The sequence below is a fragment of the Leptonychotes weddellii genome, chromosome 9 (genome assembly GCF_054177405.1).
Source record: "Leptonychotes weddellii isolate Sample4059 chromosome 9, ASM5417740v2, whole genome shotgun sequence".
Lineage (NCBI taxonomy): Eukaryota > Metazoa > Chordata > Mammalia > Carnivora > Phocidae > Leptonychotes > Leptonychotes weddellii.
Genome location: NC_138377.1, coordinates 54,881,596 through 54,897,371, shown reverse-complemented (window position 1 = coordinate 54,897,371; position 15,776 = coordinate 54,881,596). Strand labels below are relative to the sequence as shown.

General features: G+C 35.5%; 1 protein-coding gene across 1 annotated transcript in view; it reads right to left on the bottom strand.

Annotated features, from left to right (window-relative positions):
* The window catches only part of RALGAPA1 (Ral GTPase activating protein catalytic subunit alpha 1), a 239,831-nt gene that overhangs the window by 100,673 nt on the left and 123,382 nt on the right, over positions 1–15,776 (bottom strand). The window contains exons 30-33 of the mRNA XM_081829769.1: positions 15,067–15,177; positions 11,824–11,892; positions 954–1,088; positions 369–552 (exon numbers count right to left, since the gene is read on the bottom strand). Of these exons, the coding sequence (XP_081685895.1) occupies positions 369–552; positions 954–1,088; positions 11,824–11,892; positions 15,067–15,177 (499 nt within the window). The remainder of the gene's footprint in view (positions 1–368; positions 553–953; positions 1,089–11,823; positions 11,893–15,066; positions 15,178–15,776) is intronic.

Sequence of the window (15,776 nt, the reverse complement as noted above, 5' to 3'; positions counted from 1 at the left end):
ATTTTACAAATAAGGAAACAGAGCCACTCAGCTAGTAAATGAGAGTTAAAATTCAGTACCACTTCTGTTAGGCTCCAAAGCTAAATCTGTTATTCCATTATATAAATTATATGATGTATAAAATATCAAAAAGAACTTATCAGAATAACTTAACTAGAAGTATAAATGGAATGTCAACACATATAATCTTAGTAACTATGTTTCTGAAGTTATTTCTTAAAATAAAAACGAACTTTGGTGTAATATACATGATGAGGTAAACAACTACAAAGTAAGATATATCATCTCCATTATTTCTACCTATGCCCTCAAATCATATTTTGAGAGAACCCAAGAAATCATATGGTCCTGAAGTGAATTCATTTTACCTTCTGTCACTGGCTGAAGCTTAGAAGATCGTTCTGAATCTGGAGAGTGCAGAGGTTCAGGCTCTTTCAGACTTTCCAAATGCATAAAAGGATCATAATCTACAGATGCCAAATCAGAGAGGCTCATTGGAAAATACCTTGGATTGCTAAAACACTGAGCTCCATAAACACACCCATGTAATACCTGGAAATATGAGGGAAAAACATAGTTTTCCTTTTCAGTGAAGATAAATAAAAGGGAAAAAATGTCAACTGGTAATATAAGAGCTTGACAAAATTTTTAAGCATTTTAAAACTTAGTTCTTCAATCAAGGTAAATTTAATACTTATTAAAAAGAAGAATGAATAAAATTTAACTAATGATTCTCACATTCAACAAAGATTTGACTCCTTTCACAAATCTGCAGTGAAACAACTATGTCTTGTAGGAAGAAGTTTTAATTATCCTTAGGTCCTGTAAGATAAATCTACATTCTTAGAAAATACCTAGCTCTAAAAAATAAGAATGTAATACTAAGAAATGTGATTTCTTTCAGTTTTAAAAACTGTTGGTTACCAAATAAACAATAAAGCAAACAAGTTGACCTTATAAATGCAATTGAGGACAGATTTTTCTATTTTATCATTTTCTGCTCCTGTAGCATGGACTGGTTGGAGCAGTGTCTTTAGAGGTAAGGCCATGATCCAGTCCAGAAGGCACAGAAGTAAGGACACCACCAACTGTAACAACAACAAAAGATAATTATTATTGTAAACTCATAAAATAAGACCTTAATATTATTAACAGAAATTCACCAACTTATTTTTTGTCTTCCAAAATTTATTTCAGGAACTATCAATCCTAATTCTACCATGAATATTTACTTAGATCTAACTGATTCTAAAATATTGTATGAGTATTATTGTGGGTTTCTTCCTTATATTTTAGAGGCAGCACAATGAAACCTTAAACATAATAAAAACAGGACTGCCAAAATTACTTTAAAATTACTATAAAAACACTGAGCTTAGGGGCGCCTGGGTGGCTCAGTTGGTTAAGCGTCTGCCTTTGGCTCAGTCATGATCCCAGGGTCTTGGGATCAAGCCCCGTGTCGGGCTCCCTGCTCAGAGGAGAGCCTGTTTCTCCCTCTCCCTCTGCCCCTCCCCCTGCTTGCACGCTCTCTCTCTCTCTCTCTCTCTCTGTCAAATAAATAAATAAAACCTTTAAAAACAAACAAACACTGAGCTAAAATGAGGACATCAATTAGTCGTCTATTTAAAACTGTTCAAGGAATGCAACACAAATGAAAGGTTTGAGTTTATATATTACAATCACTTCTACATTCCTTTTAAAGAACAAAAAGAACCAATAAAACATCACAAAACCAATATCGTCAGTGTAACCAGAAAATAGAACATCTAAACTTCAAATTATCTGTAGGTAGAAAGTACAAAGCAAATCCCAGCAAGCTTTTCCCCACTCCCCCATTACAAACTTCCATGAAGAGCAAGGGCAGTTTGGGAAAAACTGTAAAAGAGAGAAAAGAACTAGGTACAAACCTAAAAATCAAGCCAGAAAGAAAAAGTCACCCTAAGTGTGAGAATACTGAAAAAGTGTACTGGTAGATAGATACTGAGTGGTTAAAAAGGACTTAAAAGTACACACACAGGAAAGGTAATATTTTGGGGGAGAAGAATTTTAAGAGGGAATAGGGAGACATCCTGTGGAAATCATGTAGTAAAAAGAAAAAGCAAAAGAGAAATTTAAGACTTAAATTTTAAAAATTGTGGACGTGCGGCACCTGGGTGGCTCAGATGGTTAAGCGTCTGCCTTCAGCTCAGGTCATGATATCTAGGTCCTGGGATTGAGCCCTGTAGCAGACTCCCTGCTTTGTGGGAAGTCTGCTTCTCCCTCTCCCTTTGCCTCTCCCCTGCTTGTGCTCTCTCTCTGTCTCTCTCAAATGAATAAATAAAAATCTTTAAAAAAAAAAAGCTTAAAAAAATTGTGGACCTACAACTTCTCCTTAAAAAGCATCATCCAATAAATTGATGGTCCTTTAATTCCTCTCCTTAAAAAGACAATAAACACACTATACTTTGTTGAACTACCAGAAGAGGGAGCTCTTGAAGTAGGAATCTTGTAAACCATCCCAAGCCACCAATCTTGCCCACAAAAATGAAGCAGTCTTCATCTATACAAAATTATTATAAAAAGAAAACAAAAAATGAGAATCTAAGCAATTTAGCTGATGAAACCCCCACACAAAAAACACAATTATGAAGCAGAAGAAAACTACAACACAACATTCTAATCTAAATTAGAAATTATCAAACAGCATTTAGATATGGGGGACAAAGAAAACCCCATCTTAAATCAGAAATCAAAAACTAGGGGAGCCTGGGTGGCTCAGCCGTTAAGCGTCTGCCTTCGGCTCAGGTCATGATCCCAGGGTCCTGGGATCAAGCCCTGCATCAGGCTCCCTGCTCCACGGGAAGCCTGCTTCTCCCTCTCCCACTCCCCCTGCTTGTGTTCCCTCTCTCGCTGTGTCTCTCTCTGTCAAATAAATAAATAAAAGAAATCTTTAAAAAAAAAAAAAAGAAAGAAAGAAATCAAAAACTAAGAAGAAATAGACCAAGAAAGGAAGAATTGTTTCAAGTCAGGAAAAGAAGTAAAAGAACAAAATTTAGAAATGAAGCCTAAATTATAAGGTGCCTAAGGAAGAATAAATTTGGAAAAATATATATATATATATAAATAAATAAATATAAATAAAATAATACAGGGCACTGAAGAACAGAGGGGTAACAACTAAAAGAATAAAAATGAGATTTAGAAAAAGATAAAAAGTGTCAGAAAATGATTGAAATAAAAGATAGAAAAAGAACATCCAATTTACATACAATTGGAGTCTCTGAAATACACATGTTAAAAAAGTCCATCAGAAGCCAGGACAAACTGACCTGCAATAATCAACTCTAACACATATCCAGATAAAACTTTAAAAGTAAGACTTCAGACATAAAGAAAAAATATCCTTAGGGCCTCCTAGAAAAAAGATGAAATAACTTACAAGGGCAAGAGAATAAAACTGGCATCAGACTTTTCAAAAATAATGCACAAAGCAAGGCAACATTAAAAAAAAACAAAACTTAAATGTGAATCTAAGGATTCTATATATAACCAAGATGTTTCTCAAGTATCAGGGTTACAGAAAAAGTTTTAAATATACAAGCACTCAGGGAATTTTGTACTCATGAGACTATCTTGAAGAACAAAGATGAATTTCATCTAACCAAGTAGCAAAAAGAATGGGGAGTGTCTGATATATTTAGTTACAGAGCTAAGATTAAAAAATAAAGGTAGAGGGCGCCTGGGTAGCTCAGTTGGTTAAGCGACTGCCTTCGGCTCAGGTCATGATCCTGGAGTCCCGGGATCGAGTCCCACATCGGGCTCCCTGCTCGGTGGGGAGCCTGATTCTCCCTCTGACCCTCCCCCATCTCGTGCTCTCTCTCTCTGTCTCATTCTCTCAAATAAATAAAATCTTTAAAAATAAATAAATAAATAAATAAATAAAGGTAGAGATGAGGAGGGAAGAATCATTTATTAAATGACATATGCTATATGTTATATGTAGAAATAAAGTAACTAAAAATGGAGGCGAAAGAGAGTAAAAATAAAATAAGTTCATTTATTAACGTATAGACAATAGATAGGAGAGAAAGGATACCATTAAATAATCACAAACCACATAAAAGGTGTATTAAAAATAAGAGCTTAATTAAGAAAGCAAGGGAATAAAGACATTTTAAAAAGCTATACACAGAAAAGTAATCAAAAGAACAAAGTATAAAATTTCCTGAATACCAAAAGGAACTTAAAAAATAAAAGAACAAAGGAAATATATCATGTAGATAAAGAAACACAGAAAATGCAATATGCAAATTACAATTAAACCAAAAAGAATTAATGTTAAAAGTTGCAATTCAAAATGTTCAAAATAAAGATAAAACATTTATGAATATCAATATATCAAATAACAGTGACTATCTTTTTTTTTTAAAGATTTTATTTATTTGACAGAGAGAGACACAGCGAGAGAGGGAACACAAGCAGGGGGAGTGGGAGAGGGAGAAGCAGGCTCCCCGCAGAGCAGGGAGCCCGATGCGGGACTCGATCCCAGGACCCTGGGATCATGACCTGAGCCGAAGGCAGTCGCCCAACCAACTGAGCCACCCAGGCGCCCAACATAGTGACTATCTTTACAAAGCAAAAACTACAACAGATGCCAAGGAAATACAGAAACATTAAGGAGACTTTAACATACCACTCTCAGTATAAGACAGATCGAGTGGATAAAATACAGGCATACTTCATTTTATTGCACTTCACTTTACAGATACTGCATTTTTTATAAATTGAAGGTTTCTAGCAATCCTGTGTTGAGCAAGTCTATGAGCACCATTTTCTGACCACATTTGTTCACTTCATGTCTCTGTGTCACATTTTGGTAATTCTCACAATATTTCTAACTTTTCATGATTACTATATTTGTTATGATGATCTGTGATCTTTGATATTATTACTGTAATTGTTTGGGGGTGCCACAAACCATGTCCTTATAAGACAGCAAACTTAATCAGCAAACGTGTTCTGACTGCTCCACTGACCAGCCGTTCCCCCATCTCTCTTCCCGCTCCTCAGGCCTCCCTATTCCTTGAGACACAACAATACTGAAATTAGGCCTCTAAGTGTTCCAGTGAAAGGAAGAGTCACATGACTCTCACTTTAATCAAAAGCTAGAAATTAAGTCTAGTGAGGAAGGCATGTCATGTCGAAAGTCAAGACAGGCTGAAAACTAGGTTTCTTGTGCCAAACAGCCAAGCTGTGAATACAAAGAAAAGCTTTGAAGGAAAGTAAAAGTGCTACTCCAATAAACATGAATGTTGAGAAAGCAAAACAGCTGTATTGCTGATACAGAGAAAGTTCTCTGGTCTGGATGGAAGATCAAACCAGCTGTAAAACTCCCTTAAGTCAAAGCCTAATCCACAGGAAGGCCCTAACTCTCTTAAATTCTATGAAGGCTGAGAGAGATGAGGAAGCTACAGAAGAGAAGTCGGAAGCTAGAAGAGATTGATTTGTGAGGTTTAAGGAAAGAAGCCATCTCCATAACATAAAAGTACAAGGTGAAGTAGCAAATGCTGATACAGAGGCTGCAGCAAGTTATCCAGAAGATTAGCTGCACTAAACAACAGATTTTCAATGTACACAAAATAGCCTTCTATTCAAAAATGCCATCTAAGACTTTCATAGCTAGAGAGAAGTCAATGCCTGGCTTCAAAGCTTCAATGGACAGGCTGTCTCTTTTGGTAGGAGCTAATGCAGCTAGTGACTTTAGTTGAAGCCAGTGTTCATTTACCATTCCAAAAATCCCAGGGCCCTTAAGAATTATGCTAAATCTATTCTGCCTGTGCTCTATACATGGAACAACAAAGCCTGGATGACAGCACATCTGTTTACAACATGGTTTACTGAATATTTTAAGTCCAAGAGCTTTGATGGAGATGCACAATGAGATTAACGTTGTTTTCATGCCTGCTAACACAACATCCATTCTGCAGCCCATAGATTAGGGAGAAATTTTAATTTCAAGTCTTATTGTTAAAGAAATACATTTCAGAAGGCTACAGCTGCCATAGACAGTGATTTGTCTGAAGAATCTGGTTAAAGTGAATTGAAAACCTTCTGGAAAGGATTCACCACTCTAGATGTCATAAAGAACATTCATGATTCATGGGAAAAGATCAAAAATATCAACATTAATGAGAGTTTGGAAGAAGTAAGTGATTCCAAACCTCATGGATGACTTTGAGGAGTTGAAGATTTCAATGGAGGAAGTAACTACAGAATTGGTAGAAATAGCAAGAGAACTACAACTGGAGCCTGCAGATGTGATTGAACTGCTACAATCTTCATGATCAAACTTTATTGAATAAGGAGTTGCTTCTTACAAATGAGCAAAGAAAAGTGGCTTCTTGAGATGAAATCTACTCCTGGTGAAGATGCTGTGAAGACTGTTGAAATTACAACAAAGGATTTAGAATATTACATAAACATAGTTGATAAAAGTGTTTGAAAGCACTGACTCCAACTCTGAAAGAAGTTCTATACTATGGGTAAAATGCTATCAAACAGCATTGTATGCTATAGAGAAACTGTGGGAAAAAAGAGAGTCAATCAATGTGGCAAACTTCATTGTCTTATGTTCAGAAATTGCCACAACCACCCCAACCTGCAGCAATCACCCTGATCAACCATCAACACTAAGGCAGGACCCTCCACACTAGCAAAAAAGATTACAATTCACTGAAACCTAAGACGATGGCTAGCATATTTTTAACAATAAAGTATTTTTAAATTAAAGTATATACACTGTTTTGGGGGGACATATTGCTATTGCACACTTAATAGACTATAGTGTAGTTTAAACTAACTTCTATATGCATATGCATTGAGAAACCAAAAAATTCATTTGGCTTGCTTTACTGAGTTATTCACTTTACTGTGATAGTCTGAAACCAAAACCAAGTACCTCCAAGATATGCCTTGGCTTGCTTTACTGAGTTATTCACTTTACTGTGGTAGTCTGAAACCAAAACCAAGTACCTCCAAGGTATGCCTATATAATCCATATGAACAAAAGTCATTTGAGATCTTCAATAATACTTAACAGTATTAAAGAGACCTTGTCACCAAAAGAGTCTGAGAACTGATAGTACAGAATCTTAAGAAACAGACCCAAGTAATTTCAGAAATTGACTATTCACTAAAGGGCAAAACAGAACTTTTTAATCTGGTTATTCATTTGGAAAAACAACAAAAATGGTATCTGCGTCTCAAAACATACAGAATAAACTTCAAATGGATGAGGGATAAAAATGTAAAAAATGAAATTATACAAGCACTAGAAGAAAACATGGGTGAATTCCTCTTTATCTAGGTACAGAGAAAGGCTTTCTATGACTGAAAATTCAGACAATGAAAAATAAATCGACTACATAAAAATTAATGTTTTCCATGATCCCCCCACAAGAAACAATAACAAAAGTCCACCATAAACAAAAGCAAAAGACAAATGGGGAGGGAAGAAAAGAAAATATTTGTAACATATATGACAGTTAAGATATCCCTAGTACATAAAATTTGAAGGGAAAACACTAAAACCTGACAGAAAATATAAGAAGATATGAATAGATGGGGCGCCTGGCTTGGCTCAATTGGTAGAGCATGTGACTCTTGATCTTGGGGTTGTGAGTTCAAGCCCCATGTTGGGTGTAGAGATTACTAAAATAATAAATAAATCTTTAAAAAAGAAAAGGAAGAGGATATGAATAGACAATTCACAAAAATGAAATTAAAAATTAGGCATTAGTAAATAGGATATTCAACTTCACTTATTAAAAGAGAAAGGTAAATGAAAAGTACAGTGAGATGCCCTTGTTCCCCCATCACATTGGCAAAAATTTCCAAATAAGACACACTGTGTGGTTGAGACTCTGGGCAAACACACTCACAATTTGCTTCTGGGAATGCCAATATTTAACAAAATTACCTATCTGTTTACCTTCTGACCCAGCAATTCCACTTCTAGGAATACACCCTGAAGACACATTCCAATTACGTAAAAATATACCGGCATAAAGGTAGTCACTGCAGCATTCTTTGCAATTACAAAATTCTGAAAAAACACTGTATGTCCATACATAGGAGACTGAGTTGAATAAACTACAATACATTCACACAATGGAGTAATAATACTATATAGCTGTAAAAAAGAACAAGGAAGATCTTTATGGACGTATTGTGAATTTCCAGGATATCCTGTAAGTAAAAAATCTAAAGTACCAAAGAATATCTAGAATATGACATTTCTTAACAAACAAGGTGGAAAAAAACATAAATGTATCTGCTCATTTGTGCAGAAATAAACAAAGAATAGATAAAGCATAAACTAAAAAAAACAAATAAAAACAACAGGGAGAAAACACTAAAATTTAAGAATACAAACTGAAAAAAATAACCTGAACTGTATTTCAAATGAATTCTATAACCACACTGAAGTGAGGCTAAGGGGAGGGAGCAGTAACCTAAATAACTTTTAAACACAGCTTTTGAACTATATACTCTCTTGGTAATTATATATAGGCATAAATATATTCTGAAACTGCTTTTATTTTTCTAACACTGCACAAAGTAAATATACTGTGGATAGCTGTGGATAATGGGAGCTAGGTTCTCATTATTAGGGCAGGTAGTTACAAATATGTAAAGGGGGAGGACAGACTGAACCTTGTGGTGCTGGGCTGGAATCAGAGGTGTCAAGGTAAACTCATGGTGTTTTAATACACACAAAGAAATACAGATACGCATATATTACATATATACATAAAATACATATTATATATTTGTGTATTTTATTTTTTTGCTCTATCTGGTGAGAGGGCCTAAACACACACACACACACATACACACACACACACCCCAATGACAATGTAAACACCTAGTTCCTAGATCTTTATTTGAGAATACTATTTCCACTCAACGGAACCAGAGTTACTTGGGGAAATGGCTAATTCCAGTCCAGGGGCAGGGAAAATACAAGATGAGTCTGAAAAATTCTGTGGTGACAGAATTTAAGGATATACTGAAAGAACCATGAGGAGAACATAACAAAAAGGACAAAGAAGCCAATTTAAAGGGCATTCCCACTGGCTAAATCTGGAACATTTTGAGCTTCGAAATAATGATAGTAAAAAAACTAAGGATTATAATCCATTGCATAAAATAAGAATCATGATCCCACACTGGTAAGATGGAGAGGGGTAAGAGAAAACTCTTCCTTATCACAGAAAACTACCTAATGAATGTAAAAGTAATGACAGAATTAGGAAATCACCATTTGGAACTATCATAACAACATTTAATTCTGATAAGAGTTATCAATGGCTAGCAAAACTACTTAGTAAAGGTTTAAGGAATAATAGATATTTATATAGTTTCAAAGTGTCTTCCTACAAGATACTTATTAATTGGAAAAGGTAAAATTTTAAGCAGCCTGGTTCAAGCTCTTAGCTGTCCCTCAAACCTCGTGACTATCCAAGCTGTGTCCTAAAAGGGTGGGAAACGCCAATATACCTATTCAGGTTCCTGAAGTACTACTAATTGCCTACTCCTTTGGCTCCCTGATGCGGCTAACTGGAAGGTTTCAGGAACAGCAGGGAAGTTGGGATATTAGCTATGCAGTCTAGCCCCTAACAGAGAAACAGAGCTGGCTATTTTTGCTTACTCATTCTGTGCTAAGCCAGAGGAAACAGTGGCTGGGAGTGCTGGTGCAAATACAACCACCACTGTTTTGTGTGTTTCTAGAGAATTCATGAATGCCAAGTTCTGTCCGCTCCCAGAACTAGGTGATTTGGGAGGTACTCACCTAGTGTTGACAAGTTCCTTCTAGGGAAAAGCTAGAGACCTAGTTTTATTGTTGGAGCCAGATGGAGGGAGAATACAGGGGAAGTGCCCACTGGTTCTAATGGGCTTCCAGGAGGACTGCATTCAGCACCTAGATGAAGGCTGATTAGAAGCTGGACCCTCAGGCAACAGCTGGGAAAATATGCAGTCAAATTCTTTATAGGGAAAGAATGCCTGTTCCCTCTGTGTTGAACCCCAGGGGAATAGCAACTAGCAGGTTAAACAAGTGTTCCTTTGTTTCCTGTAGTTCTGTGGGACTTGTGAATACAAGCCCTGTTGGCTTTCAGAGCCAGGTGATTTGGAAGCCCATCCCTGGCATGGAAGACTTAAAAGTTGGGGTGCTAGATGTATGGTCTAAACCCTTCTATCCTCAGAGAGACCCTGGCAGTTGGGGGTTCTCATGGAATGTTTCCTATGTATTTTGATGTGGGTATTTTCTCAGGTGCCTGATGTGTAGGATCATTCAACTAATTTCTGGATTTCTCTCAGAGAGAATTGCTCCATGTGTAGTTGTATCTTTGGTGCATCCATAGGAGGAAGAAAATTCAGGAGCCTCCTATGTCTCTATTTTGGTGACCCCTGCTCTGTTATTCTTCAAGGTGTTCTACTTCGCTAATAACTCTTCTTACTCTGTAACTTCTCCTTAAGTGATCATATACATTCCCATAGTTTAATACTACTCATGTGCTGATGATATCAGTAATTTTGTTTCCAGCTTCAAATTTACTACTTTAGGTATGGAGTTGCTTTGCTGGTGGTTTTACTGGGCAATATTCCTTACATGCAACACAATGAAAACTGAAATTCATCTTTCTCCAACAACTCTGCTCTTTTGAGATTTCAACACCATACGATTAAGAGATGGTGACACTGAAATGTGGAGAACAGAATTCAAGATTGGGATGTGAAAATGGAAAGGAATAAAATAATTTTCAGAGGAAATGAACAGAATCTAGAGAAGCCTTGATTAATAGAACTTTGTGCAATGATGGGAATGGTATATATTTGTCCACGTGACTATTAGGCACTTGAAATGTGGTTAGCACAAATAAGAAATTAAGTTTTTAATATAAAGTTTTAATTTTATTTAAATTTAAAGTCACGTGTGGTTAGTAGCTACTATCCTGGGCAGCACAGATCTAGAGTCTCTGTACGTAACATGTTATGTACAATGCCTAATATATAATAAAAAACTAACAGACATATGAACAAACAGGAAAATGGAATCCATAAGTCAAAAGGAAAAGATTTCAATAGAAACAGACTCAGCAATAACCCAGACACTGAATTTAGCAGACGAGGACTTTAAAATAATTATGATAAACATGTTAAAAATCTAAAAGAAAAGATAGATGTAACTGATGAAGAAATGCAGATTCAGGAAATCTATGGAAACTATGAAAAGAAACCAAATAGAAACTTTAGACTGACAAATACAATATCTGAAATAGCTAAAGGAGTCTCACAATGAATTTACTGAGGTAAATGCAATCCTGTAGAACTTTCTGTGGCCAGAGGGTATGCTTTCTTCTATGTGCCATAGCTCTATTATACATACTCTCCTTAATGGAAATTTCATTATTTTCTACCAATAACAGTTATATAAAGATGTATGGCTGCCTTCAGAAACGATGAATTCCTCAGAATTACTAATTTTCAGGCATTAACAAGACCATAATTTGGTAGGATAAAGTGAGACAATTATAAATGAACAGAATATCCTCTAAGGTTCCTCACAATCCTGAGATTCAAAGACTTTATCAAATGACTATGATTAACTTGATATTTGAACTAAAATATAATTTAGTTACACTTAAATAATGTAAAGATATATTTCGTATTATAGCGATTTTTAAGCACAAGATTAATGTTTACCATATAAATATATGTATCTTTGCAATTTTAAAATATATTTTACTAAACACATTAAATATCAAACAAAATTTAAATTACCCTCTTATCCATTTCATAAGATGAAGCTTCTGTACTTGGCAAAAGATGGGTAATGGTGGCTATTAGAATCTGTCAGCAAAGAAAAAAAGTTCAAAATATGTTAAATTAATGATGCATCCTAAAACTTAAATGTTAATGGTAAAGTGATATAAAAAATCTATTGATGAAAGTTTATCCTAAGTACATTTTTAAATCCTAAATACATTAACACTGTTACTTCAAAGTAATTTTTAACAGGTAAGCTTTTCAAGTATTCTTAACTATCAATCATTTACAATCCTCATATGTATATAGGAACCAAAATCATATAAACTCTGTCAACTATAAATGGATTTCTTACAAACTCAATTCAGGAATCTATATATATATATATAGAGAGAGAGAGAGAGAGAGAGAGACAGAGAATGAAACTGGACCTCTATTTTGACAAAAATTAACTTGACATGGATCAAGGACCTGAAACCATAAAACCCCTAGAGGAAAGCACAGGGAAAATATTCTTTTTTTTTTTTTAATAGATTTTATTTATTTATTTGACAGAGAGAGAGACAGCGAGAGCAGGAACACAAGCAGGGGGATTGGGAGAGGGAGAAGCAGGCTTCCTGCCGAGCAGGGAGCCCGATGTGGGACTCGATCCCAGGACCCTGGGATCATGACCTGAGCCGAAGGCAGACGCTTAACGACTGAGCCACCCAGGCGCCCACAGGGAAAATATTCTTGATATTGGTCTTGGCATTGATTTCTTGGATAAGACACCAAAAGCATAGACACCAAAAGCTAAAATAAACAAGTGGGACCATATCAAACTAAAGAGCATATGCAAAGCAAAGGAAGCAATACATTGAAAAGGCAACTGATGGAATGGAGAAAATGTTTACAAACCATGTATCTGGATAGGGGTTAATACATAAAATATATGAAGAATTCATGCAACTCAACAGCAAAAAAGCAAATAATCCAATTTAAAAATGGGCAAAGGACCTGAATAAACATTTTTCCAAAGAAGACATTCAAATGGCATTTTATTTTATTTTATTTTGGGGCACCTGGGTGGCTCAGTCGTTAAGCGTCCGCCTCCGGCTCAGGTCATGATCCCAGGGTCCTGGGATCGAGCCCCACATTGGGTTCCCTGCTCCGCGGGAAGCCTGCTTCTCCCTCACCCACTCCCCCTGCTTGTGTTCCCCTCTCTCTCTGTCAAATAAATAAATAAAATCTTATTTTATTTTATTTTAAAGATTTTATTTGACACAGAGAGAGACAGTGAACACAAGCAGGGGGAGTGGGTGAGGGAGAAGCAGGCTTCCCACGGAGCAGGGAGCCCAATGTGGGGCTCGATCCCAGGACCCTGGGATCATGACCTGAGCCGGAGGCGGACGCTTAACGACTGAGCCACCCAGGCGCCCCCAAATGGCATTTTAATAGGTATATGAAAAGGTGTTCAACATCACTTAACATGAGGAAAATGCAAATAAAAACCACATCTGTTAGAACGGCTTTTTTCAAAAAGGTAAGAGAGAACAGATGTTGGCAAGGAGGTGGAGAAGAGAAAACTGATATATACCGTTGGTGGGAAGGTGAACTGGTACAGCTTTTATGGAAAACAGTATGGAGGTTCCTCAAAATATTAAAATTGGAACTACCATATGATAAAAAAAAAAAAAAAAAGAACTACTATAATGATCCAGCAATCCTGCTCCTAGATGTATATCTGAAGGAAATGAAATCAGTATCTCGAAGAGATACCTGCACACCATGTTCATTGCAGCATTATTCACAATAGCAAAGATATGGAAACAATGTAAATGTCCTTCAATGAATAAATGAATTAAAAAAAATGTGTGTGTATATATACACACAATGTAATACTATTACTCAGCCATAAAAAAGGAAATCTTGCCATTTGTGACAACATGGATGAACCTGGAGGGCATTACTGTAAGTGAAATAAGCCAGAGAAAGGCAAATACTGTATGGTACCACTTATATGTGGAATCTTAAAAAAAAAAAAAAAGAATGCTGATTTCATAGAAACAGAATAGAAATGTGGTGGCCAGGGGCTGGGAGGAGAAGAGGAAAACAGGGAGATGTAGGTCAAAGGGTATAAATTTTCAGTTATAAAAACAGTAAGTTCTGAGGATCTAATGTATAGCATGGTGACTATAGTTAATCATACTGAATATCTGGAAGTTGCTAAGAAGAGACCTTAAGCATTCTCACCATAAACAAATAACAGTTAACTATGTGAGGTAATTGATGTGTTAATTATCTTGACCTTGGTAATCATTCCACAATTACCAAATCATGTTCTATATTTTAAATATATACAATGTTTGTCAACTATTTCTCAGTAAAGTTGGGGGGAAAAATATGGAAATCTACTCTCAGGGTGCCTGGCTGACTCAGCTGGTAAAACATATGACTCTTGACCTCGGGGCTGTGAGTTCAAGCCCCACATTGGGTGTAGAGTTTACTTAAAAAAAAGAGGTAAATAAAAAAAAGAAATCTACTCCTATCTTTCCAGACACTTCTCTCTGTGAGTGTGTAGGTAAATATATGCTTTAAAAAAAAAAAAAAAGATTACATCATTAGTTTTTGATTAGAAGACAATGAATTGAGTTTTTTACAGTGCTGAAAGAAATAACCAAGAATCTGGAACCCAGGAAAAATATCCTTTAAAAAGGAAGGATTATTTTGAAGCAATTCTGGTAATATTCTTATTAATCTTGGTGTTGGTAACCTGAAAATTCATTTAATTGTACATGCATGTCATTTGCTTTTTGTATGTATGTATACAGAATAAAAGATATGGTAACATAAAAAAAAAAGATATTTTATAATGTGGTTTTTTTTTTAAATTTTATTTATTTATTTCAGAAAGAGAGAAAGCACAGAGGGAGAATAAGAGGGAGAAGCAGAGTTCCTGCTGAGCTGAGAGCCCAATGTGGGCCTTGACCCCAGGACCCTGAGATCATGACCTGAGCCGAAGACAGATGCTTAACCAACCCCATAAGGTGGTGGCTTTTTAAATTAACATATATTATACTCTGAATAGTATATGAATAAATTTGATACAAAAATATGAAATAATAAAAAAATTAATAAAAGGCGGCAAAATATGCACATACAGTGTTATTTACTCTGGAAATTTCTTGAGATCATTAAATTTTTTTATGTGCCTGTTAAAAATGTATAGGGATAAATTTATTATATTTAACAGGATCATAAAACATGAGAAATACTTACTTGAATAATTTTCAAGGGAGAATCAGGCTGGTAAATCTGAAGTCTAGGTACGTAATGAACCAGCATGTGAAGCATGTTACAAGCTACATGGGCTACTGTTTTATTAGTAAACTGTAATAACAACAAAATATTCATTAATGCATTAGCTGCTGAAAAACTTGAAATTTCATACATGTTTCTTTTGGTCATTCTATATTTATGTTTATTAAAATATTAAGATGATAAATACACAGCCACAAAATAAAAATTCATAACACATTCTAAAAACACAATTAACTTCATTTTTACTTTTGAATGTTTGTCCCCATTAAAGTTTTATTCCATTTTCTCTTACCTGGATTTCTGCAACAGCCTGTAAACTGCTAATTTCCCCATTCCAATCTACTATACCAACACTTTCAAATTAATCTAAAGAACTGCTCTGATGCTGACATTCTCTATGCTTAAAGCTCTCGGATGACTCCCCACTGGCATAAACTCAAACTTGTTATGTTTAACTCTCTATGACCAAATCTCCCCCATTCTTCTGTCTCCTCTTTCCAGAGTCTTCTCTATTACTTAAGTCAAAGTGATCTCAGCTTCCTCTGATCTCAATTAGCATTTCATATGCACCACTCATTTGGTTCTCTCAGCTTTCTGTTTTATAAAACTCTTATTTTAATCCTTTTCAGCCATCATATTATTGACCTCTTGCATCTAGTATTTACGAT